This window comes from Fusarium subglutinans (assembly GCF_013396075.1).
Source record: "Fusarium subglutinans strain NRRL 66333 chromosome Unknown NRRL66333_c0000190, whole genome shotgun sequence".
NCBI lineage: Eukaryota > Fungi > Ascomycota > Sordariomycetes > Hypocreales > Nectriaceae > Fusarium > Fusarium subglutinans.
In genome coordinates, this window is record NW_023502253.1 from 50951 (window position 1) to 75065 (window position 24115).

At 50.5% G+C, this 24115-nt stretch overlaps 8 protein-coding genes across 8 annotated transcripts; 2 read left to right on the forward strand and 6 right to left on the reverse strand.

The window, feature by feature from the left end:
- Positions 1-1060: 1060 nt before the first annotated feature.
- Positions 1061-2765, reverse strand: FSUBG_10755 (peroxisomal membrane PEX16; the record flags this gene model as incomplete). The annotated part of the gene is made up of 3 exons (XM_036675365.1): positions 1061-1302; positions 1491-2489; positions 2546-2765. The coding sequence occupies 3 exons, from the start codon at positions 2763-2765 to the stop codon at positions 1061-1063; spliced, it is 1461 nt and encodes a 486-aa protein (XP_036533763.1).
- Positions 2766-3687: 922 nt separating this feature from the next.
- Positions 3688-6080, reverse strand: FSUBG_10756 (uncharacterized protein; the record flags this gene model as incomplete). The annotated part of the gene is made up of 2 exons (XM_036675366.1): positions 3688-5680; positions 6025-6080. 2 exons carry the CDS (start codon positions 6078-6080, stop codon positions 3688-3690), a joined length of 2049 nt encoding a protein of 682 aa, XP_036533764.1.
- Positions 6081-8274: 2194 nt separating this feature from the next.
- FSUBG_10757 (uncharacterized protein) lies at positions 8275-9000 on the reverse strand (the record flags this gene model as incomplete). The annotated part of the gene is made up of 3 exons (XM_036675367.1): positions 8275-8712; positions 8769-8909; positions 8977-9000. 3 exons carry the CDS (start codon positions 8998-9000, stop codon positions 8275-8277), a joined length of 603 nt encoding a protein of 200 aa, XP_036533765.1.
- A 3585-nt stretch (positions 9001-12585) lies between these two features.
- On the forward strand, positions 12586-14701 carry FSUBG_10758 (murein transglycosylase; the record flags this gene model as incomplete). Its single annotated transcript, XM_036675368.1, has 2 exons — positions 12586-13444; positions 13491-14701. The coding sequence occupies 2 exons, from the start codon at positions 12586-12588 to the stop codon at positions 14699-14701; spliced, it is 2070 nt and encodes a 689-aa protein (XP_036533766.1).
- A 657-nt stretch (positions 14702-15358) lies between these two features.
- Positions 15359-16208, reverse strand: FSUBG_10759 (uncharacterized protein; the record flags this gene model as incomplete). Its single annotated transcript, XM_036675369.1, has 2 exons — positions 15359-15989; positions 16036-16208. 2 exons carry the CDS (start codon positions 16206-16208, stop codon positions 15359-15361), a joined length of 804 nt encoding a protein of 267 aa, XP_036533767.1.
- Positions 16209-17471: 1263 nt separating this feature from the next.
- On the reverse strand, positions 17472-18442 carry FSUBG_10760 (uncharacterized protein; the record flags this gene model as incomplete). The annotated part of the gene is made up of 3 exons (XM_036675371.1): positions 17472-17736; positions 17793-18030; positions 18082-18442. The coding sequence occupies 3 exons, from the start codon at positions 18440-18442 to the stop codon at positions 17472-17474; spliced, it is 864 nt and encodes a 287-aa protein (XP_036533768.1).
- A 1241-nt stretch (positions 18443-19683) lies between these two features.
- Positions 19684-20507, forward strand: FSUBG_10761 (gpi anchored protein; the record flags this gene model as incomplete). Its single annotated transcript, XM_036675372.1, has 3 exons — positions 19684-19828; positions 19889-20217; positions 20274-20507. 3 exons carry the CDS (start codon positions 19684-19686, stop codon positions 20505-20507), a joined length of 708 nt encoding a protein of 235 aa, XP_036533769.1.
- A 543-nt stretch (positions 20508-21050) lies between these two features.
- Positions 21051-23464, reverse strand: FSUBG_10762 (ubiquitin homeostasis lub1; the record flags this gene model as incomplete). Its single annotated transcript, XM_036675373.1, has 3 exons — positions 21051-21829; positions 21876-23361; positions 23417-23464. The coding sequence occupies 3 exons, from the start codon at positions 23462-23464 to the stop codon at positions 21051-21053; spliced, it is 2313 nt and encodes a 770-aa protein (XP_036533770.1).
- Between the last annotated feature and the right edge of the window lie 651 nt (positions 23465-24115).

Sequence of the window (24115 nt, forward strand, 5' to 3'; positions counted from 1 at the left end):
TATCGTTGCCTTTTAGTCCTCCCGCATTTCCCGTTCAGCCCCCTCTTCACAGAGAAAATCACAACGTCAAACGTTTCACCATCCTTGGCTCGGGTACCTACGCACCACGACAGCGCAGCACAGCACACAATTACCCAGCTGAGATAGCCCGGGGATAAAAGAGACAGAGGCAGGGTAAGAAATAGGGGATGAAGGGTTTTGTTTTTTTTAAGCATGGTACCTCGACGAACCTTGCTCGGGAACAGAACGTTTCTATACCAAAGGAGCGATATACCGTCTATACCCTGCCCGTTGGGTATATATAAAAGGGCAAATATGTATTGCATGCAAGGGACCGAGTAGCACCACGTTTTTTTTGCGAGATAACATTTCCGGCAATTCGTTCACCGTCTCTTTCGAGAAGATGTTGTTGTCTCTCTTTTCAGCTGAAAGATTCTCAACAGCAGAAGAGAGAGACTGTTGAACACAACAGCCCACTGCACGCTCCTCCAAATCAACATGAAACCAGCCTCCAAACGCACCGGCTCCGAGTGCGCCACCTCCTCCTCCACACCCCGGCACCTCCGTCTTTCTCTTTTGTCGTGCGAAGCTGCAGAGAGCCGAACGGAATCGGGGTCTTTTCTCCCTCCTTCTTACGGATATCATCCTACGCTGTAAGGTACCGTTCCATTTACAGGGGCTTCATGTTCTCGGCCGAGCACTGCCACGCGCACTGGAGTCAAGCTGGCTCGAGTTGAGTTGAGTTGAGTTCCATTCGCTTGGCTCGCCTTCACTTGACCTACACCCCGCTCCACCCCCTTTCCACTAAAACGTCACCGATTTTCTAGTCCCGATTCTAGTTCGCCGTTACTTTTCTTGGATGATTACATTTCGTTTCCTTATTAAACTATAGAAAGAAGAGATAGAGACAAAAAATAACTCGTACAATGATCAAGGTGTAACTGATCGTCAGGTTTGTGCTCTCGTCCGTGCAAACCCTTGCGATCGCCCATCTAGACTAAGACGTCTAGACACCCGCACCATCCAGAGTTGGCAGCCCAAAACCCCCCATCAGGGACGATCAGAGAAACACTATGCCTGATCGCTCCGAATGGGATCGGAGAGGAGGGCTCCAACTTTCGATCTTAGGCTTGGGCTTGGGCTTGGGCTTGGGCTTGGGGCTTTGGGGAAAGACCAGACCGCACAGGCGGACAAGCAGAGCTGAAGAGCAATCGTGCAACACCGGCGCGAGGGTTGTATTCCATATCGGGTATTCATCAAAGTCAAAGTCAATGCTCGCATGGCTAGCCGTCCTTTGCCCATCTGCCGATCGTGTATGCTATGCCCCGTAATGTTTACTTGGAAGAAAAAGTTTCCAAAACGTCCAGTAGCCGAGATCGTCAGCCGACATGTCTCGGCAAAGTATGTATAGTCTTCAATGTACTTGAGACGACATGGTCCGCTTTCCAAACCAAGTTCAGTGCACTGAGTGAGTAGTACACTTTATGCACTCGTGCTAAAGTAGTAATTCTCCCAGAGGTACTCATAGTCCTCAAGGATACCACCAATGAAGGAGGGCATTCTCTTCGTTACACCTCCGACGACTCCCTTGGTGATGTTCTCGTATGCGGCGCCCCTCATCGCCCACCAACCCATGGCCCAACCACGCTTGCTCCATTCTTCCCGCTCTAGAGATGTGGTTCGTAACCCTCGGTCTCGTAGTTGCCGGGCAGCATACTCGACTGCAAAGCCGATCAACCAAGGGGTCCAGTTCTTCTTGTCGCCACCTCTCCTGATATTGTAGGCCATGGCTGAAGCGTAGATAAGCGGTGACAAGATCTGCAGTATCTCAGCGCCCTGACCACTTCCCTGAAGTTGATTGAGGAGCTTGGTCGCGGGTTTGATGTCGTCAGCTGTAAGCACGCGTCCCAGCAGATACGAGCTGATGTCTCCTCCCTCTGGTAATGATGGTAAGCTCATTCCTGTTCGGGGCATGGTCCATTCACGCTCGTGCGCGGGTTTCATGTCCCGCGAAGATCCTGACGCAGAGCCGTTCACCGAAACGTCGTCCATGAGTTCACTTTCACTTCGGTACGCAATCTCTTCCTCTTCATCCGCGGCCGCATCTTCAGGGATGGGCTCGCGTTCAGGCAGCACGGGCGTGACGAGTGGACGCGACCGTGTAATGCGCAGCAGCAGAAGACGACAGAAGGCTTTAAGTGCTTCCAGTATCACGACTACCTTCCACCGCGACTTCTCGCCACCTCGTCGTTTGGCTGTCATCTCCCATAGCATCTCTGTGTAGATGATCATTTGTAAAAACATAGCTATTCTTCGGTATGCACCACTCCGTTGAGTCCAGTATCGTGTATATCGAGCATGTGCTGATGGCATGCTCGCCATCGGCAGACGCGCGATGGCCTTTTGGAGGAGAGAGTCATGGTAGAGAGATAGAAGTTGAACACCCGAGTGGATTGACTCTGATGCGATTTCGGCATCGCGGAAGCGGCCTGTACTTTCGTCAGGAACAGCTCCATACTTGAGCACCCGTCTCAGAGAAGCTTACCTGGAATTATATATGTCAAGCTCCGTAGAGCGCTCTCAATCTGCGACACCTGACCGGCATTCTTGGTTATGAACTCCTCGTACGTAGACAGCCATTTGGGCGGTAATGACAGAATGCGACCGAGCGAAGGTTTCTTCTGTTGTTTATTCGTCGTAGCAGATGGTAAATTTGTAGAATTCGCAGCCGGAGCAGGCACGTCGCGCTTCATAGAAGGGTCCATATTCTCCGTCTCTCTCCAGTTGGTCGGCGATGATCGGACAAGGGGGAAACAGCGATATTAAAGGAGCGGAGCGCGCGTGAAGTCGGTCGTTGGCGGGATTGGAATCAGTCGCCAGCCATGACGCGCTATCGGCGGTATTGATAGAAACGATGATGGTGATAAGGTAGTCGGTGATGATGGAATGAGTGGGAGAGGTGCTGCCAGCTCAGCTCGGCTGCGTTGGGCTTGGATTGGATTGGGGATTCGCTTTAGCCCGCCGAACCCCGAGGCACAGGCACGTCACTTCCCGTCCAGGTGCCTCACTCAGAATGTGGAGGTGGCGCGTGCCTGAGGCCGACGACCTCGGCATCTGCGCCGAGGTAGATACCCTAAACTTGACAGTTGAAAGGGGATGAATGATAGTAAGAATAACGGCAGATAATCGTAGATAGGACCTCAAGTACTGTAAGTATAAGATACTAGTATTTATTGGATGCTGGTTTACTTATAGTTTATATCGATGCTGTATACTGTAGGTTTACTGTCTGTTTGTTGGTCAATTGCTGATTTCACGTGAAAAATGGATGAGTCGACCAACTGATAACACTACAAAACAACAAACATTGGTCAAATAAAATAGCAACAATCATATTTTGCACTTATAAGCATTGGGATATAAGATGCAGTTTAGGAAGATTGTTGTGCCGGTTTAATTCCCCGTAGAACGCACAATTGAGCTTGTCCGAACAGTATCGTCATTCATCTCTTGATGTTCACAGCAGATACCGCCTCAACACGTCTAGATAATGTCAAATTACCAGCATCTCTTAAAAGACGGGTCGTAAGATTCATGTTGGCCATCGTCGTAGCCTAAAAGCACGCACGCCAAAACTCCTACGCTTGCTATTTACCCAAATCCTCCTCTATCCCCATCAAACCCCCTTTAACAAACACCCGAAAGAATCGACACCGACTCCGAGATAGGCTGTCTATGCCAATCCAACTGCCCATCCTCCCCAACCATAAACACCGCCACTTCCTCAATGAGCTCCCACTCCCCCGTGGCCTGATTCTTCTCCGCATATCGAAAGATAATGTTCATTCCCAGATCCTCAAAGACGAGCTCTCTCCTCCTCAGACGTAACCACTGCTCATCTTCATCGCCCTCCATTGCGTTCATAGCTTCGACCTCAAGGTTCTTCAGAGCGATGGCACGGAAGACGCGACTGTCGCGGAGGGCGTTGCGGATGGGGTATTTTCCTAGAATGCGAATGGCATCTTGTTTGACCTCTGGATCGCGGCAGCCAAATGCTGAGACGAAGAGGGGCCATGTCCAACCTGAGTCCATTGCGAAACCGCAGTTGGGACGCGATGCGATTAAAATCTCGGCAATGGCGTTCAGCTCCCGGTATTGTGGCGTGAGGTCCTTTGCTGTTTCGACGCTAGAGTATCGTGGCATGGCGGTGTAAATGTAAAGGATGAGAAACTCGATGTGAAAGTTGATCGCTTGCAGATACGACTGTTCGTCGTTCTGGCGATTGTCCTGTGCTCTTCGAAGAAGTGGACTGAATGATGTTGACCATCGTTGAAGCCAATGCCTGGATTCTTCCAGAAATTTTGAGATCCTGGGGTTTTGCTGCACGCTATCTAGCTTTATCTTCAGCTCCTTCATGTCTCTCACTTTCGTCAAAGCGAGCTGTGCTGTTGTGGCTGTCAGAAGAGGAATGTACTGCACAAGCTGCCTCTGCAGTAACGTCCAGTATCCATGGGCTTCATCCAACGAGCTGAAAACAGCCGGCATATCCTCAATCACCCTGATGTTAGTCTGCTTTGGCCTGAAGTATGGTGAGTGCTTCGTGAATGGAGCGATCCCCGGTGGTCTTTGCGGAGGCGCTCGAGGAGGTGTCTGCTGGTCTGACATGGCTTGTGGACTCGCTTGACTCTGTGGACTTGGAAGACCAACTGGGTTCTGTTGACCTGAAGGTGCGTTCGCCCATGGCGTGCCAGGTTGACTTGGTGGACTTGATATAGAGCGAGGACTGGCCGCTTGTGAGGGAGGAGCCTGCTTTGCGGCGACTGCGGGTGGTTTCGGGGGGAAGAAGAACTTCTTATACGACCCCATGAATGATCGCGACTGGAGTTCCAAGGGCTTATAACAATCGAGGATCTCTTGCACGAGCGCTGGAGGTGCTGGGGCAATTCTGACAAGACCGGGAGCTTTGTCGGTACAAGCTGCAAGCTCGTTCAGCATACTGAAGCCGTGAGTGATGTGCTTGAGAGCTGCTGGCATGTTTCCTCGTTGCGCTTCAAAGCAGATGAACAGCAGAGATGCCAACATCGCTGTACGTAATCCCTCTTTTGTCGGTCTGGCCTTGGCTTGTAATTGTAAAGCCTCGCAATAGTAGACAATTGCGTTGAGGTAGTGCTTGTTGTCGCCTGCAAGTTCATTACCTGGTGAAGAAGCTTCAAACTCGACATTTGAAGCTTTACGTAGTGCACCTACTGCCATAGCGGCATACCTCAGTGAGGGTTCCTGCAATGTGAGCTGCGGCATCGTAGTCGTCCATAATCGTGAGTCTCCGAGTCCCCCACTAAGGAACCCGACACTAAGAGCGGACCATTCATCAAAGTAAGATCGCTGCTCGCTACTTGTGAAGCAAATGGTGTTGATTGCAGGTTCTTCGGGGATTGTTGGTGGTCTTGCTTTCACAACAGCCGTCGAACCCGTAGTAACCTTAATCTTGGACGTTGCACGGGATTTGTTAGTCGCAGAGTTCGCCGTTGCTTTTGATCTTGAGGCTGTTGAGCGCGGCCGAGGCTCGGTGGCGCCTTCAGCGGGTGTAGCTGCTGCATCGCCATAGCCATCGCATGAACCTCGCCATTTTAAACAATTGAGACAGGCTGGTTTTGTCTCGTCACATTTGACATGTCGCTTTCTTCACGATGTTAGTGCCTTTCTTACGCCATACGTGCTCCAAGGAATTGAGTTCATGCGACCAACTGCATTGCATGACACTTACTTGCCTAAGAAGCATTAGTAACAGACTCACGAAAGACATGTGCCGAACTCACATGTAGCACAGCCCGTGCGAGCTCTACTTGAGCTTCGTCTTGTATGTCGTGCCCTTGTCTCGAGTGCAAATCGATGCGTACCGGCCTTTGAAGACATCGCGTTTGCAGATCTCTCAGTGTCTGTACCTGATGAAGAACTAAAGGACAGGACGGGAGTCAGTTCAGCTCGGATCCATCCATATTGTGTGCGACAGGGTTTCTGGCTTACGGCGCCGAGCTGTTGGATCGCCCTCCGGTGATAGGGATCGAGAACTGGATCTCCATGATTTACAGGTACCAGGGGTTCCACCAACAAACAAAACAAAAAAAGCCCAAGACAGAATAGACACGACTTGTTGGTTCAAGGCTCGAAAAGGAATATCGTTTGTGTGAGGAGAAGCCCGCTCGCGCAGAGACGAGAAGCCGTTCTGGTAAAGTAGAACGGGGGGGACCAGCTCGGTACTCGATTTTGGAGCTTACAGGGGGCGGGCCTTGATGTACCGACCCAATACTCTGCTGTGCCTGTGCTGTGCCGTACCTGGCTAAGCCAAAGCGCAGAACCTATCGGTGGAATCTTTCAACGTCAGCGGCGTTTGTCATGAGGTGAGACCCCGAAATTGAGTGGGATGATATCAACGACGAACCCCAAGAAGAAATATTATTCCCACGTTCGAAGAAGAGAAGCAACAAGTTCATTAAAAGAAGAACCAGGGGGGAAAGGGAGAAGGCGAATGTGGAGAGAGCCAAGCAAGACGAAGCAAGGTTTATCTTTGTTAGTCACATCCACCAGAGGTTGAATTGACTTTTTGAGGAGATGATCTTGATAGTTGAGCTGAGTCTTTTGGGCACTGATAGCGAAACTTAGCGATTTTTGACGTGTCTAACGGGATCTAGAAGCTCAATTAGATGTAACGGCGGTTCCGTTGATCGCTGGAGCCTGGACGGACGAGGCGAGACGTTATGGATCAGGATGGGTTTGGTTTAGCTGCCGGCTTGTGGAGGGGGGCCCGGGTCTGATCACGGCGGGGATAGAGTTCCTTGATTGGAAGATTCTGCGATGATTGGTGTGAACACGGCGGTTATTGTGGTTAATGATAAAAACTTATGATGTGCATTCTGATGTTGATATCTCTTGTCTCGGCATTCAGAGGTTGATTTGAGATTATTAGAAATTACATTACGGCATGTTATTCGGTACTTGTGAAGAGTAATCAGCCTTGCTATAATGGTTTATGTTTTAAATAAATGAATCCTTCTAATAACGATGCGTCATGAATTAAGAACAAGAATAAGAACAAGATTTATTAGCATTATATGGCGCGTGGTAGTGGATATCCCTGAGATCCGCTAGAGCATGGAAACGGGGTCTCGGCCCAGACTTGAAGAATAACTGCCGTTGCTTCCGAAGACAAATGAGGAGAAATAATGCCCAAACAAGTGTTGGGAGAGCCAGAGATTGCTACATTGGGCACTCAAACTGTCATATTCAGCATAGCGAGAGCCGTTTCAGATGTCTCACGATGATGCTTAGTTAGACATGAAGCCCCCACGCTCAATCGTCAGTGATTAGCCATTCATTAGAGATAGAGAGCTTCCACTGGCCTTTCCCTCACCTTTCAAGCATCCACTACAATTCACAGCGGCCGCACTTTGTCCCATAATCCATGAATAGGTACTCCGTAGCCTACCAATCGACTCCTGTCCAAGTTCCCCTCGCGGCGGGTGGGGAGATCCGGGGACCGTTGGAGGCGCTTCAGCAGGGATGTCAAAGTTCAAAGTCGCACTGCCGGTACCAGGAGGAAGATTGAGTTCATCCCAAATCGAGGGATTACGACGATCATGGCGACATCCATGTTTCAACGCTTGATCCTGTATAATTAAAAGGCGCATCGCGAGGCATTCTTGAGGATGCAGACTGTTGTGTTGCATAGGGCTGAGGGGTCAAAGCTGGATGATTATGCCTCGATGGGTTGCATTGCATTGTAGTGAACCATTGCCACTATCTTGAAGCAAATGGCGCACATACATTGATGCCCAAGTGTAGTGTGCACTGCTTTACCTTGCTGGTTGCTCATTGAGTCTTCGGTCTGGTCGTTTTTGTATCACCTTTCGCCGTGTGCGACACTACAGCCCAGGATCCATTGACGGTTGTTGATGTTGGACCCGTGTTGCTGACATGCCCGATTACAGCCGGAGCTAAAGACGAACAAGTCCTGCAGATCTACAGAGTACCGGCATTCGGATGCAGCTATGAACGCCGGGCGTTATCATCCTGCCAATCCCAGACCTCACATTCCCCCTGGGCGCGCCGAGCGAAGTGAACCTCAACCGATGTTATAACCCTCCTGGCCATTAGCCTCACACCTCATCGCACATGGAACATTTGACACGATCCGTTGGTTCATATCATTGACATTGACTCATTAAGCCACCATGGCTAATAATACACAGCGCTCCATCCCGTCCGCACAGCAGACACCTAAGCGCGCTCACTCGCAACCTGCTCAGCCTTAACAGGCTCTCTATCCTCCGCACCAGGATAATCCACCGCATTCTCACCACCCTTTCCACGATAGTTCGTAGGATGATCCCGGTCCGCACCCATATCATGAATAGGATCAGAGGGATTCGCGCCAACACCCGTAAGACCAGAGCGATCCTTCTTCTCCCGACCGTGAAGCTCCTGGCTCGTCTGCCCAGCGGCAGGCTTGCCTAGACCGGTGTGCACATCAGCAGACGTAGCACCTCCGAGAGTTGCAGAGGCAGACACGCCGCCTGAGGCATCGGGGGCCTGGGCGGGCACTTCGGTCTCAGCGTTGGGCTGGAAGGTGTTCTCGGGGGGAGCTGTGCCGGCGGGATGTTGCTCGGCGTGGAACTCGGGAACGGCGTCGTTGCCAACGAGAACTCCGGGCTTGTGCTGGCAGATGTGAGTATGGTGTATAATGGAGAGTGCTTCTATGACGATTGACTTACGCCCTTGGTTGTGAGGGGCTCAGCGGGAGCGACCTTGCTTCGGAACTCACCCTGTTGGGGAGTAGCAGACTCGGGGTTCATAGACATGAGGATTGTGTTATTTGTGTGAAGTGTTTGAAGATAAGCGTTCAATTGAGCTTTCTGTTGGGTATTTGTGTATGATCACTGAAGAATTGTGAGAATGAAGAGGATAAAAGTCTTGTCTTACACGCTGTAGGGCTACATATAACATCGTGATGCTACATCTACACATTTATGATGTCAACATCTTCATCGTCGCCATGACATCACTCTTTGCGCGCCGCACAAGATCTTAACATCATTAATACAATCTATGTCGTGTATATTGAAGTAATCACTGTATACCGACTCTATTTGAGGCGAAATCGATCGATAAAGATATTCAGTGGATGGGATATGTGGAGCGGACGTCGGAGGTTTGCTCCGCGTGAGAGCTCGTTGGCTGGTGTTGTGGAGGAGGGCCCTTGTATACAACGTCATTTGTCCTTGGCTTGTAGGAAAACGGGTGAGTTTTCCGTGTATGCTTATTTGTTTTACTGTGTGATGCCGGGTTTGAGATGAAGAAGTGAAGATTTTGCTTCAAGGCTAGCTGGTGTTGATTAGAGAGCCGGTCACATGAGCGGGTTTCTTCAAGATATTGGGCGGATAGACAATATAGCAAGGTCGCGTGTTGTGTATCCTTGTCCCTTGTGTCGGTGCATGATTTAGATCTCAGTGACGATCGAGAGAGGCTATTGTGATTGGTGGTTTGTAGGTTGGTGATGCTTAAATTGATGTCGTTGACAGCTAACGTTAGCAAATTAGAACAAGCTTCTTACAGCGACAACCATGAAGCTAGAACTACCGGATTATGCGTGAGATGTCAGTGTCGAGTGTTTCTCATTTCGTGAGATCACGTAGCACATATGCGCTCCATGAAGTCAAGTATGTTGCAACGGTCTTGTAAGATGTCCCAGCCCTCAGGCTCGGACAGACCCTGAGAGGATGCGATTCGTTGAATTATAAGTCGTTCAGGCCCTACTAGACTTTATTCGAGCCGCTTCTTTCTATCAGAAGTCGTGGCATGTTGAAGGGTCTTATGCGGTCTGAGCACAAAGTTCACAAGCTGTTAGGGCCACGTCTTGGAGATGAGGATGGCCATGCGGCGTCTACGAGAGTGCAGTACAACAATGAGCAACCATTTCCACCCCATGCAAGGACAGACAATCGTGTTATTCGTGCAGGAGGCTTGAGAACGATTGTGGTGACTCCGACAATGGACGGGGACGTGGTTCTTGGTTGTGAATGTCACAGTAATGGTACGACTTCACTCACAGCTTCCAGAGCTCAGCCACTGATCGGGCATGGCAATGAAGAGCCTCGTGAACGAAGTCAACAAAACACATTTCGCACAGCAACCAGTCGGCAGTCCATCATCGTTATCTCATCGGCTCGCATTGTTCGCCCACTTGCACTGAACATCATGATGAGATGTTGTTCGGGTGAAGTCACTTACCCTGCATCTTTCACCAGCGCCATAACAAGAACTCTCAGAACGCCCAAAGCAAAGCCTGTCAGCCATTTCAAGCCCCCCAGCTGTCAAGTGTTGCAATATTGAGTACTTTGACGTCAATGCAAGACATTTTGGCAGTTTGTGCACCTCTGGCTTGCGCCTTGATGATGATGTACATATTAATCGTGTAACGTTCCACGGCAGCCTCTCATACAGCTGAACTGCGATTAAGACTCGTCAGCATCTAATTCAAGGGATTCCGTCCCCAACCGGAGATGGCTTTTTTCCCACGAACCTCGGTCTCAGAAATAGGGGTCTCGATCTTACCATTCCTCAAATATCATTTCCTTTTTTTAAGCCTCAAGCCCAAGGGTCCATGGCTAATTCCATTTTCAGCCACCAGCGACCATTTTGAGTCACGAGCATACCACCAATTCAGCCTTAAAGCGACTGACAGCTGCAATTTGCTGACAGGTCCGGCGCTGAGACCATTTAATTGTTAGGCGTCTTTCTGCTAACAGGGAGCCAGAAATTGGTCTTGGCCAAATCTTGTGGGGTTTTTGTCGTACAAATCGTCGATGAGCAGTTAGTGAATTCTTATCGGCTGAAGCACAGAGCTTTTTGATCGACCAACAGTGTCGCATAAAAAACCTCTCAGGCGAGAGAGAGGATCGCCGATAAACAAACAGTGTCGCACCAGGGAGACAGGGAGACAAGTAAAACTGGGAAGAAGACTGGGTCACAGAGGATCCTTTAATCTGCTAATCGTGGTACATAAACAATATCGAAAAGACAAGAGGTTTCCGTTAATTTCTGTGATTAGGTTTACAAAGATAGCACTGAGAAGCTGGTTAATATGATGGCGTGTTGGTGGTAGCTGTGCCGCTGGTGATAATGAGGGCGATAAATTAATATCATGGCGACGCCACATGTTGCGACCCGTCTCGCATCAATCAATTGCGGCTGTCATCTTGGCTGCATTCATCTCCAGCCTCATGACTTTCAGACATTTTCTGTTCCTGTTTCTGTTTGTTTTGGTTGATCACTGGATAGTCACAGCTGAATCCTCAGTGATTCTCATCGTCTCTCCCTTCTCTGTAACCCTCGAGGTTCCATGTTGATCGTCAATCGACAGGCTAGAGTGGTATTTTACAGGGGCATATAATCGAGACCCAACTGTGCCATGCTCGTACAGGACTGACCCTCGTCGCTTGTTTGAGTTTCACGATGAGGCCTTTGTTTAGCAAATTAAGAATTGGTTGATCGATTTGGGGTTTACGTGGTCATTCCTGTATAATACGAAGTATCTTAAGTGAGTTTCGGGAAATACGGCGATTAAACTAACTAGAACAAAGAAGTTCGCCCTGGACTGAGACAGTTTCCGAATATAGATCAAGGTTCTGAGGACGCGCAACGCACGCATCCATCCATTATGGGAAGATGGAGTTGGCTTGACCAAGTCAAGACAAGTTCAACCCCGTGTTGATGATCTCACACACCACTAGAGGATTTTCCAACCTCGTGTCTGCCGTTGCACCCGTTTTGAAGGAGGCTGTGCACGAACTGATGATTGTAGTAGTAGATATTTGCAATTACTATTGAGTCTCATGCGGAATGAACAATATTAATGACATTTTTGTTAATTTACAATACAATATCTCTCTCGTATTATCGACGTGGTAATACTCTCTCTCTCTTGGCCCTGGTTCCAGAATATCTGCGTCACGGGTCCCGCCTTGGCCGGATTACTAGGGGCCGGTTGCCGGGGAGGCCAGGGCGGAACACCCGCTAAAATGGGAAATTCCAGGTTATCGGTCCGCATCCGGTGTGGCTAGTGGCTACCTGCCCCCCTCATTCGCTCCTTCCAACTGGGCCGTTACAGTTGTAACAGCGATTCATTGACTTTTGGCTCTCTCTTGGCTTGGCTGAGCTCTTTCTACTCTTGTCCTCGTCACTCCATCTTTTTTCCCTCTCTCCAGCTCCATCTCTCGCAATAACAAGGCAGAAAGAAAGACTCGCTCGGGTCGGTCGGTCTCTTTATTCCACTCGCTCACTGTTCCTTGCGCTTCTCCAACTCTCTCGTTTCAACTGCAAATTATATCTCGCCGATTGATCCACCTTCTTCCAAGGCGATCCCCTTGAGGCGGCGCGCCCGCTGCTGGCATCATCGATCCTCTTGGCAGTGCCTGCTCTCGAGTTGTTGCAGCCACCTTATCGCTATCTTTATCACTGTCACATTGCTTGAACCTGCCTGCATGCTCCTCCGCCTGGATCCAGATTTAATATCCAACCAATACCCACACAATGCAGAACTACCACGGGGATCCTTACGAGAGCGAGCCGCTCGACTCTCATAATCGCTACGATTCCTCTCCCAGAAGACCCGTCCCTCCTCCCCATAGTTATTCACCTTCGGCTGCCCACTACGACGCTCCCCCGAGATCAAACCACCCAAGCGCACATCCCGATTCTTCATACAGCCGTGTACAAGGTGGCTACGACGACGACTCCTCTCACGGTCGCCCAGTATCGCCTTCGCCGTACGCTGGATCCGCTGGATACGACAGTCCTCGACGACCATCGCCTCAACAAAACGACCACGGTTATTACGGCAACCAAGGCTACAACAACTACGGAGGTGGCGGCGGCGGACATATGGGGTATGATCACCCAACCTCTCATACAACACCGGGCGCAGACAATTTTGGAATGTCGGCATCTGGTGGTATGACAGGAATTGCTGTTAACGTTGCTGACCGTAATCCTCGCTATAGCGGAATAGGCGCAATGGAATACTCCAACTTGCCCCCGCCTCCATCGCGGACTCAGCAAAACCCTTACGGCGGAAATGGAGGTTACGGCCACGGCTACGATTCTCCTCGGGGGCCACCTTCGGCTGCGACATCTCACTTCAACGGTAGCGATCCCTACATCGATAATCCATATCCCGGATACACAAATTCGCGGCACGGCAGCGACAATCTTGGTGTAGTGAATCCGAATGATATTATTGACGATGGAGACGACGGACTTGTGTATGGGAAGAGCCAAAGGAACTCAATGCTTAGCCTTTCCAACTCCGACCGCGCGAAGAGGGGTGCTTCTGCGACCGCTGCTGCGGTTGGAGGTGGTGCGGCTGCTGGCGGCCTTTTGGGTGGACGAGGTTAGTATTCGTCTGCCAACTGTGCGCATTCGCTAATTAGGTACAGGCGGAAGCTATGAGATGAATGGGGCACGGGAGAAGCCTTACGGTTATGGCTCGGACGATAAGGACACTGGGAGGAGTAAGAGGTGCAAGTGGCTCATCATCGTCGTGGTGTTCCTCGTTATCGTTGGCGCTATTGTTGGTGGTGTCGTTGGCAGTATGGTGAACAATGGCAAGCACGAAGACAGTGAAGCGAGTTCGGGAGAGTCAGCTAAGGACGACACCGCGAAGAACGGCGATCTTGGCAAAAACAGCGCAGAGATCAAGAAGCTTCTTAACAATCCTGACCTCCACAGAGTCTTTCCCGGCATGGACTACACCCCTCTCAACTCGCAGTACCCCGACTGTATGCATAATCCACCTTCTCAGAACAACATCACTCGCGACGTGGCCATTCTGGGTCAGCTTACCAACAAGATTCGATTGTACGGAACCGATTGCAACCAGACGCAGATGTTGATTCATGCTCTCGACCGATTGGAACTCAAGGATACCAAGATCTGGATGGGTGTTTGGCTTGACAAGAACGAGACAACCAACGATCGACAGATGGCACAAATGTGGGACATTCTTGATGAGTATGGTGATGATCCTTTTGAGGGTATCATCATTGCCAATGAAATCCTCTTCCGTAAGGAGATGAACATCACCGCATTGGCCGATATCTTGGACGATACCCGCACCAAGCTCGACAAGAAGGGCCTCAAGCTCCCTGTTGCTACCTCCGATTTGGGCGACGACTGGACATCTGAGCTCGCGACGGACAGTGACTATATCATGGCCAACATCCATCCCTTCTTTGCCGGAGTGACGGCATCCGAGGCTGCCGCTTGGACCTATAACTTCTGGGACACTAACAACAAACAATTCTGGAAGTCGGACACGAAGAAGAACATCATTTCGGAGACAGGCTGGCCTACCGGAGGCGGCACCGACTGTGGCTCGGCCACAACATGTACCGAGGGATCAGTTGCTGGCATTGACGAGCTCAACACCTTCATGGACGATTGGGTTTGCCAATCTCTCAAGAACGGTACCAACTACTTTTGGTTTGAGGCATTTGACGAGCCTTGGAAGGAGAGGTACAACACCAAGGGCAAGGAGTGGGAAGACAAATGGGGTCTGTTGACGTCGGACCGCGAGCTCAAGAAGGGAGTCAAGATTCCCGACTGCGACGGCAAGACGATCCAGGACTACAGCATGTTTTCCTCATAAACGACTCGATGCATTCACGATATTGCTCAGCGGCGATTGATGTCTAAGCTGATGTCAGCTCTGGGGATGCGAGGGCATGCATTGGATATGTAACCATCATCACCTCAACAATCAGCATTTAATGTCTTAACACGGACCGGAGTTACGGAGTTATTAGGGAAAACAGGTAAAATGTTATGCCCTTCATATGTGTTTTTTTTTGTTTCGGATACGCCTGGCATGATTGTTTTGTAGACGATGGAAATGGAAGGCTGGCTGGCTTATTGTAACGATTCGCATTGCGAGAGTATATAGTTGATGGAGGAACGCAGGACAGGCAATACAAGGATTGGCCCTGACTGATGTGCGATTCAATAGGTCGATCTGTGATGTGAAGTTTTGATGTTTGTTGCAATGAATTGATCATTGAAGTACCTAATTGATGGGTATCTTGCCCGTAGGCGCTGCATATTCGTGTCGTCGTCAGTCGTTACAAAGTAAATGGCCAAGCAAGATGTATATAACGTGCTTCGATGTACCCATCCCAAGCACTCACCCCAAGCAATTTGCCCAAGTATTTATTCCTAGCAACCATGGCATTAACCAGCCTCATGAAAACTCCTCGTCTCCGTCTCCCAGCGCAAACTTGACCCCGTCCTCCATCCTCCATCACAAGCCTCAATTTCCAGGCTGATACGTCCCATCCCCTTCCTCATCCATTCCCTGCGCCTGACTTCTAGGCGTGAGAGGTCCCTGGTGCGGATAGGCGACGGCGGACAAGCCCTCGACCCCCTCAACGGGGTAGTGGAACATGCCTGGAGGGACGGAAGCCGACTTTCTCATGTCTGCGTTCACCATGTCAATCGTCCCAGCCTTGTACATGTCGCGCTCACGAGTGAGCTTGTCGACTCTGCGTTCGAGAGTGGCGATTCGTTTGGCGTACTCCCGGAGGGTGTTGATGACTTTATTCATGTCTTCTCGTAGGTCTTCGTCGCTGTTCGGGATGGAGAAGTCAAAGTCCGGTGGGGAGACTCGAGCTTGAGGCTGAGGAATCGGGTGGACGTTGAAGGGTCCTGGATTGCCGTTGTAAGGACCTTGGTTTCCGTTGAAGGGACCCGGGTTTGCAGGATACACATTCTGCGGCGCATTGAACGCAGGGCCATTGTTCATGTACGGCATCGGATTAGGAGCAGGGGCTGGACCAGTCATACGAGCAGTCGCGAGAAGACGGCCAGTAACTTCGCGCTGAAGATGAAGGGTCACCATGGCGTCGATGTCAGTTCCGCAGGGGGCCTTGCCGAGCTTCTGTCTACAGGCCGTTAGCCTTAGTCAAGCAGTTGGGGAGAGGCGGTTACCTCTTGAGCATGAGAGCGTCACATGCATCTTCGAGAAAAGAGCGCTTGAGTCTTTCGTCGGCCCAGATGTACTCGTGCTTGCGAGTCGCGCGATCGCAGACCTGCCAGAGTGCTTGGTACTCCGCCTCGCGGGCGGCTTTGTCAGCCTTTGACTCATGGTAGGGAGACGCCATTGTGATTGAGAGTCGTTGGTCTAGAGTTGTAGAATCCTTGAAGGATGTTTGATGTAGATGACTGAATTTTGTAAGTTGGATGAAGGTTGATGAGAAGAGACGGAATGCATGAGAGGAAGAAGATTGAAGAGGCTGTGAATCACTGCGCGATGCGCCTTTAGACTATTACTTGTAAAAGAGAGTGGAATGTTTAGGAGATGTTATGGCGGGTTAGAGGAATAGAGGCAAGTTTTGAGGAGAAGAAGGGAAAGATGAGAAATTGGCTAAAGGTTAGTAGAGATGATGAGGATGTTAGAGGACCTTTGGTGGTGGATTGACGAGATGTGATGAGTTGAGATGAACTTGACAAAGAAAGTAATTGAAGGGGCTTACTAGAAAGGTCAATATCTTTGAAGTGAAGGCGCGCGACGATGTAGATGTAGATGTAGTGTTGATGTTGATGTTTGTGGTGAGTGGTCGAGATGGAGTTGTTGATCAATTGATGTTGATGGTGAAAGGTCGAGGTGAGGATGAAGGGTTGTGTTGAAGAAGATGAAGGAGAGAAATGAATGGGTCAAGGAATAAATCGAAAAGCCAAAGGGAAATGGCCGCGACGGGAGAATTGTAGACCTCCAAGGTATGAGGATCGGACTGATGATGTGAGAAGAAGAGATGTCGGAAGAGAGGGTGAAGGTCGTGAGTTCAGAATGACGGGTTGACTTGAAGTAGATCAAGAAGAGAAAGAAAGGCCAAGGAAGAAGTTGAAAGATCAAAAGTAAATGATCGCGACAGTAGAACTGAAGAGTGAAGCCAGCTGCGAAGATGCCTGTTGGGATTGACTTGATTGATGATGATGATGGTGGAAGTCAGAAGAGAGGATGAAGCGTCGAGTCGGAGGAGATAAAGAAGAGAATTGGGATCGCGAAGAGAGACCTACGAGTCAAGAAAAAAAATAGTCGCGACAGTAGAATTGAAGAGTGAAAGCCAGCAACCAAGATGCCTGTTGGGATTGACTCGATGTTGGTTGGATAATGTTAGAAGAGGGCGAAGATCGTGAGATGAAGCCGAGAGGAGATCAAAGAGGCTGGAAGCATTCAACATCAAAATGCGTTATTGAACGACTCAACTAGAGTATGTATAACGGAATTGAGCACAAGAGAAGAAGCTCATTAGTGAGTGCAGCGTAGTCTTCGCAGTCACCAGCAATCGAAGCCCAAGACGCAGACCATGGCCAGACATGAACAAACACTCGTCAATTAACAATTACCAACAACAATTGATTACTTAATTAATAGTAGTAGCCTCAAGCTTCTTCACCAGCTCCTCCTCCCCATCACTCTCCTTCTTCTCATCCCCATCCCCAATCTCAACCTCAACCTCCTCAATCACAATGCCCTTTCCTTTAGCATCACCCCCCTCCTCACTCTTGGGCTTCCAGTAGATACTAGTAGTCGAAAACGCACAATCGAGTCTCTCCTGGGGAAAGTCGCAGCGTTCATATGACTTGTGCATTCTCTCCACGTTCTCGAGGTGCTCGTCTGCAAAGATACTGTTTTCCCACTTAGCACCAGCCCCATCAACTTCAACTTCCAGGGCATGACTTACTCTCCCCAATCTTCCCAGCTGGTGCCGACAAACAGTGCGGGGAGTTCACCCTCCAGGGCATCGTTGTAGACGGGTCTGTAGAGATGGACGCCAAAGAAGAGCGTCTTCTCGTCAACCATCTGGGTGCCCTTTGGATCATCGAGAACGGTATGGCCGATATTCTCAAGAAACTTTTTGTCGGAGGCGCTGAAGGCTGGGTCTTGGAAGAAGGTCTCAATCTTGCCGCCCGTGATTTTCTCTGCTCAAATCAGCACCGTTCACTCACAAGTCCTCAAGGTAGTAGACGTACCCATTTCTTCAACCATGACCTCAAAGGCCGCAAGTTGCGCAAACGTAGATCTCTTACCATCGAGATTAAGCCCGTCATTGGGATCAAACGTCCCAACGCCGAGATGAACCGCCTTGTTAATGTCCGTCAAATGCGACGCCTTTGCCTTGACGAGTTCACGGAGACGGGGACAGGAGTAGGCTTCGTCCTCCCATCGCTTACGATGCTGCTTGTAATCCTTCTCCAGATCCTCTGGCGATTTCAAACCTTCTGTCTGAGGCTTTACGTGTCTAGAGGAGTGAGATGCCGTGTTGGTTCGTCTGTTCTTGCGGCCCTTGCGCACGACTCTTGTCCAGTCTGAAGAATCCTGTGATGAAGACATTGTGAAGTGAATAAGGTCAAAGGCAATATGCAGAAAAAGATTAGTAGACATGAAGTAAGACGATGAATCAATTGAAGCGCTTGTGTAAAAGATGCAGAATAATAGTGAGATTGTCACTTATAGTGAGTCTCTCAATGAAGATTGTCGTCAAGATTGAGATTTCGAGACTCCACAGGGCTCGGTGAACTTCGGTGAAGAAACAAGGTGAGCTTTAAGAGATCTTAGTGGCGTTTTGAGTTTCAGTGCTTAAAAACGATGGGGAATAAAACTCCGACTTGGTCTGTCTCTGCCCAAGTTATATAGCCCAGCGCCGACCGACATGATTGCTACCCGTTCTGTGAGAGATTTGTTATTATCGTCATTGCTGTCGCTTGCCATGCCACAGATTGAGGACATCCCGCAAGGCACATGCATGATTGAAGAACCCGTGCGTGGTCTAACAAGTACAAGTTGAACCAGTCTCTCGCCGAAAATGCAACGATAGCACAGAGTACAGAGAAGAGCCAATCAGGGGCTCTAGTGATAAGAGCATCAGCTTACGGTAGTGTCTGCGTCTGTGCTTGGTGAGGATGTGACCATGGCATGGCATGGCATGGCATGGATCTTGGCGTCTACGCGGCACCTTTCGCCCCGAGCCTCAAACCGTTATTCACTGAGACTCAGAGCCAGAGCCAGAGCCAGGGCCAGAGCCTGAGTCTGAGAGTATCGGCTCTCCTGATCCGATCTTTCCATCAAGTGAGTCGACCTCTACCGTCCCTTTCTTCCTCCTCATTAACCGGCATCTCCCATCACCAACCCCCGCCCCTCTACCCCAAATGATTTCCGTCTTTCATTGGCCAGTCCCTAAATCAAGTCTAGCGCCAGCGCTTAAAACATCTCCAGTCACAGCCCAGAAACGCCCTGTAGCCCTGTAAATCACTCATCCCGCTGATCCCATTGGGCGTGTGTTCCCGTTCTGCAGCAGGGGTCACACCCTCCAAGATGCATCGCCAACGGCCTCTGACTGGGCCATCACATCTGAGCTTGGAGCTGGGCGGCTGCAAAGATGGCCACTTGCCTTAAGTTAAGACCAGAACTCGCGGCCTCCTCTCCCTCTTCCTTTTTCTCCGAACAAGTCCCTTGCTATATCATAATCGTTGGTTCGTGAATTTGATGTTCGAGGCTGAGCCTTGTTCGTGTTCTTTGTCTGCTTGCTAGAGTGTCACCCAATACTACGAGATATAACCATACAAACCGCAATCATGAGGACGTCAGCATTCATCTCGGTCCTCCTCGCGACAATCGTGTCAGTGTCAGCACACAGCGTGATTACTTATCCCGGCTGGCGAGGAAACAACCTCATCACCAACGCAACATTCCCCTACGGCATGCAATGGACCTACCCATGTACGTCCCTCTCTCCTCTCCTCTTCTCTACTCAGCAACACCAACTAACAATCTCATCAGGCGGCGGTCAAAATGTCACCACAAACAGAACATACTGGCCCACAAGAGGCGGCGCTGTCGCTTTCCAGCCCGGCTGGTTCCGCGGCCACCAGACAGCCTTCGCCTACGTCAACATGGGCTTTGGCGATGATGGTCCGGACGGCGGCCCAGCAAACATGACACACCCCGTCGTGCCCATGTTCCAGATCCTCGGTCCCACCAACAATCCCTTCCCAGGAACCATCTGCCTCCCTCAGGTGCCTCTGCCCGTCAACACCACCGTCAAGGCAGGCGACACGGCTACAATCCAAGTCGTAGAACTCGCCATCCACGGTGCAGCTCTATACTCTGTACGTCCACCTCCCAAGTTTGTGCTGAAGGAATACTGACTAACATGCCCGGGCAGTGCGTCGACATCATCTTCGCTGAACCAGGAGACAAGAGAATCGCCCAAGTTAACGAGACAAACTGCTTCAACTCCACCGACATCGGCTTCGCAGAGGTCTACACCATCACCACCAAAGCTTCCGGCTCCGACGACTACGCAAGCGAATCCGGCGCGACACAAACACTGCGCCGGATGAACATGGCAGGCTGGCTACCGCTCGTGGCAGCGGGTGCCTATTTCCTGTTCGCGTGATGAACGAGAAACCGAAACGAAAGAAAATTTGTACAAAGCATAACGACTGGCGTTTTTTTACGGGCGGGGAACTTTTGGCATATCCCTGGTATTGATTTGGTACTATTTTATATATCCCTTCATTTTATTTTTATAATGTTGCGGGTTGTCCAGAGGGGACTGAGATATCGCACGTGGTATATGGTGTTTGGAGGAGCTTTACCTGCTTCATTCATTTGAGACACCGCGTAGAATGAGAATCTACGACTATTCAAGTTCACAAACTGTGCCATTCATGTGATAAATGATACCAAGAATGAGATGTTGAAGTTTTAAAGTGAGATGAAATGAGACGAGGCCTCACGATTGAGATCAATTGACACAAGCCTCTCACAACGCCGGACATCACTCCCACCACAAAGCCATTGCCTATCCATGTATCGCATTCGTCTACAGCTGGTTCTATGCTTTTACTCTTCCAATTACGTACACCCGCTATCCACGTCAAGAATAACCCGTCTTGGCGCTGCAACGGCCTGCATACCCGCCACCATCATATCACATTCACGGAGCCACCTTAGCGCACTCGGCCGCAACAGATTTGACACGCTCCTCAGAGCTTCGTCCAACAGCACTCTGGATCCACCCCTTGATACCGAGATTGGCCGCCTCCGCCTTGGAAGCGGAGAGCAGTGTGCCGAGCGCCACCAGGGCGCGGTATAGAACCTCTGAGTCTGTTTGACCATCGCGGGAGAGTATCGTGCCGAGAAGGATAGCGAGACGGCGACGCTGATCGGGTGTGAGGAGACGCTCGCGATGGACGAGCACTGAGAGGTTGATTGCTACGGTTGTAGCAGCGATGAGGACGTTGCGGTTGAACGGCCCAATGGGTTCCGAGGAGACACCAACGATACGCTCCAGGAACGAAATGGCCTCGTCTGATTGAGCACTAACAATCGAGCGGCCATTTGCGGTGGAGAAGATGTTGGCGAGGGTACGTAGACCCATCATCGCAGCGTTCTCATTGGGAGTTTCGCCCTTGGGGAGGGAGGACGCGAAAGCAAGATCGAGAAGTGAGCCAACGGTAGGGTCAGAGAATTGAGCCACAAGAGGGTACTTCGCGACACAGCGAAGGAGATCAAGACCGGCGAGACGGTCAGAGTAGGGCCATTGTGTAAGGATGCGGACAAGAAGAGGCAGGGCTGTTTGGGGCACGGGTTTGTTAGACTCAAGCGCGGCACGCAGCTCTGACAGCACAGATTCATCGGATGGGTTCAGAGCGGCGTCTTTGCGACCCGATGAGACCATGTTCTTGTTGATGGTCAGGATTTTGTTAAAGATTGCTGGCCCTGTTAGTGATTGAACAAATACACGGAGACAAAATCTTACCTTCGTATTTGGCTGCTGTAATGCTGAGGTAGTCCTTCTGAGGGAGTACCTTGGGCTGCGTGTTCTCACCAGGTCGGTATCGCGACTCAGTGCCAAGAGGATCAGGTCCGCTTGGCTCTGAAGTCTGACCAAGAGTAGCTCCCTTGGTGTTTTCGGTAATGAAGTTGGCCACGTTGTCAAGGTACGAGAGCGGTAGCTCATTGTCGCCCAAGAACTTGGTGGCTCGCTCGTAAGGGTTCTCAGAGAGGTTGTAAGGGAGCTTCAGAGGAGGCTTGCCATCCTCAATATCGACATCAAAGACGTAGTCATACATCTTCCCTTGGTACTCAACCTTCTTGCCAGTACTGGCGACAGCATCAACGACAGTACCGACATTGATCCATTGCTGTTGGCTCACTGACCACGTGTGAGCAGTAACATTGCCGTTATCCTCCTTGATCATCTGCACCTGTCCCTCCTTTGTTCCCGCCTTACTGGTCAGGAATTCAGGGCCAGGGAGCTTCTCCTTGTTGACACCCCCGACCTGCTGTTGAGGGATTGATGACGCCTTGACAGATTCCTCAAACTCCTTGAGTGTCGCTTGGTCGGCAGTACGGTCGGGACTTCGTGTAAAGACGCGGGCAATGCTGTCGCTAGCACCCGTAACGATGTCGCCGGTCTCGGGGTTCGCAGCGACGGTCCATACCGAAATGGCGGGATGTGTGATTGTCTGTACACACTCGGTACCCTTCCATACCCTGACGGTACGATCCTCTCCCGAACTGACCAGCTCACCTGTCGGAAGACTGACCAAACAGTAAACAAAGCTTTCGTGTCCATGCAGCTCGGCGACTTGTTGACCATTCAGCTTCCACAGGCGGATTGTTCCGTCGTTGCTTGCGCTCGCAATGTCTGCACCACTGGGGTGACCGTTGGGTACACGACAGAGGGCGCGGACAACATCAGGTGTGTAGATGGTAGAGCTTGGCGACACCTCACCGGCGGTAGACTGCCGCAGGTCAAAGATGCGGATGCTCTTGTCGGCACAACCGGTCACTACTGTGTGCTCATCAAATGCAACAACGCTCCAGACGGCCATGCTTTCGTGGCCGCTCAACGAGAGCTCTGTTTCCCATTTCTGAGGGCTCCATACCCGCGCCTGACCATCCCAGCCGCCTGATACCAAGTATTTGCCGTCGGGTGAGACGTCGAGCGTGCAAACGTTATGAGAATGACCGATCAAGAGGCGTTCGGCGTTATCGGAGCTGGAAGCTTTGGGGGACTTGACTTCGATGATGGTATCCTTGCCACCAGAGACAACATAGCCATCTGGGTGCTCACTGGACGAGGGAAAGAAGGAGATCGAGTTGACGTATTCGGAACCACGGCTGACCAGGGTTGCGTCGAAGTTCGGGGGAGATGCTTGGGTGCGGCGCCATATGCGGACGCTGCAATCGCGGGAGGCGGTTAGGACGGTATCGGGAGAGGGGAAGGTTGCGGCTCGAACCTATCGATCCGTTAGTGTTTCGAGATGCAGAGAAAAGTCGCCTAATAATGCCTACATCGGATTCGTGCCCGACCAATTGCGCCGACAGCTTGAAGTCGGTCATTTTTCTGGAGGTTGGTCTGATGGATGGATGATGAGAGTACGTGACACTGCTGAATGCAGTGGAGGGGGGAGCTTGATGAATGACTGGACGATGATGCAACGGGGTCAAGAAAGAGAACGGCCTGCTATCTCTCTAAGCAAGGGTAACGCCAACGACAAAAAAGGATGAATCACAAGAAGTATGGAGAGGTTGTATCGTCAAAAAGGCATCAGAGGAACGGGAGAAACGTGACAAATCGTAGAGGAGAGCTGATCGTTGGTCAGTAATGGAAGCTGATCGATTGATTGCCCCTTCCCGCCAGATCTGTCCCGTCCAGCTTAAGCCACAACTTAATGCGTCACTAAGCACCAGCCACCTCCACTTGGCCGGGCATAACTAAGGTATCGCTCGGGCTTAGATGTCGTGAACTATCGGGCATTATTGCTTCGCATTTAAGCATACATTGGGAAGGCTAAAATTAGATTGCTGCATATATCGTAAGTCATTGTTCTACCTTTATGGTGATACTGCTTTAGCAAGAGTTGGGCAGGAATAGCTGCTGAGGGGACTCAGGATAGAGCAGTACTGTATATATCTTGAGTGGACTTCCGGTCCTTTTCTCAACACTGCACGCTGAATCAAAGGAAACCTTACACACTTAGACATCTTTAG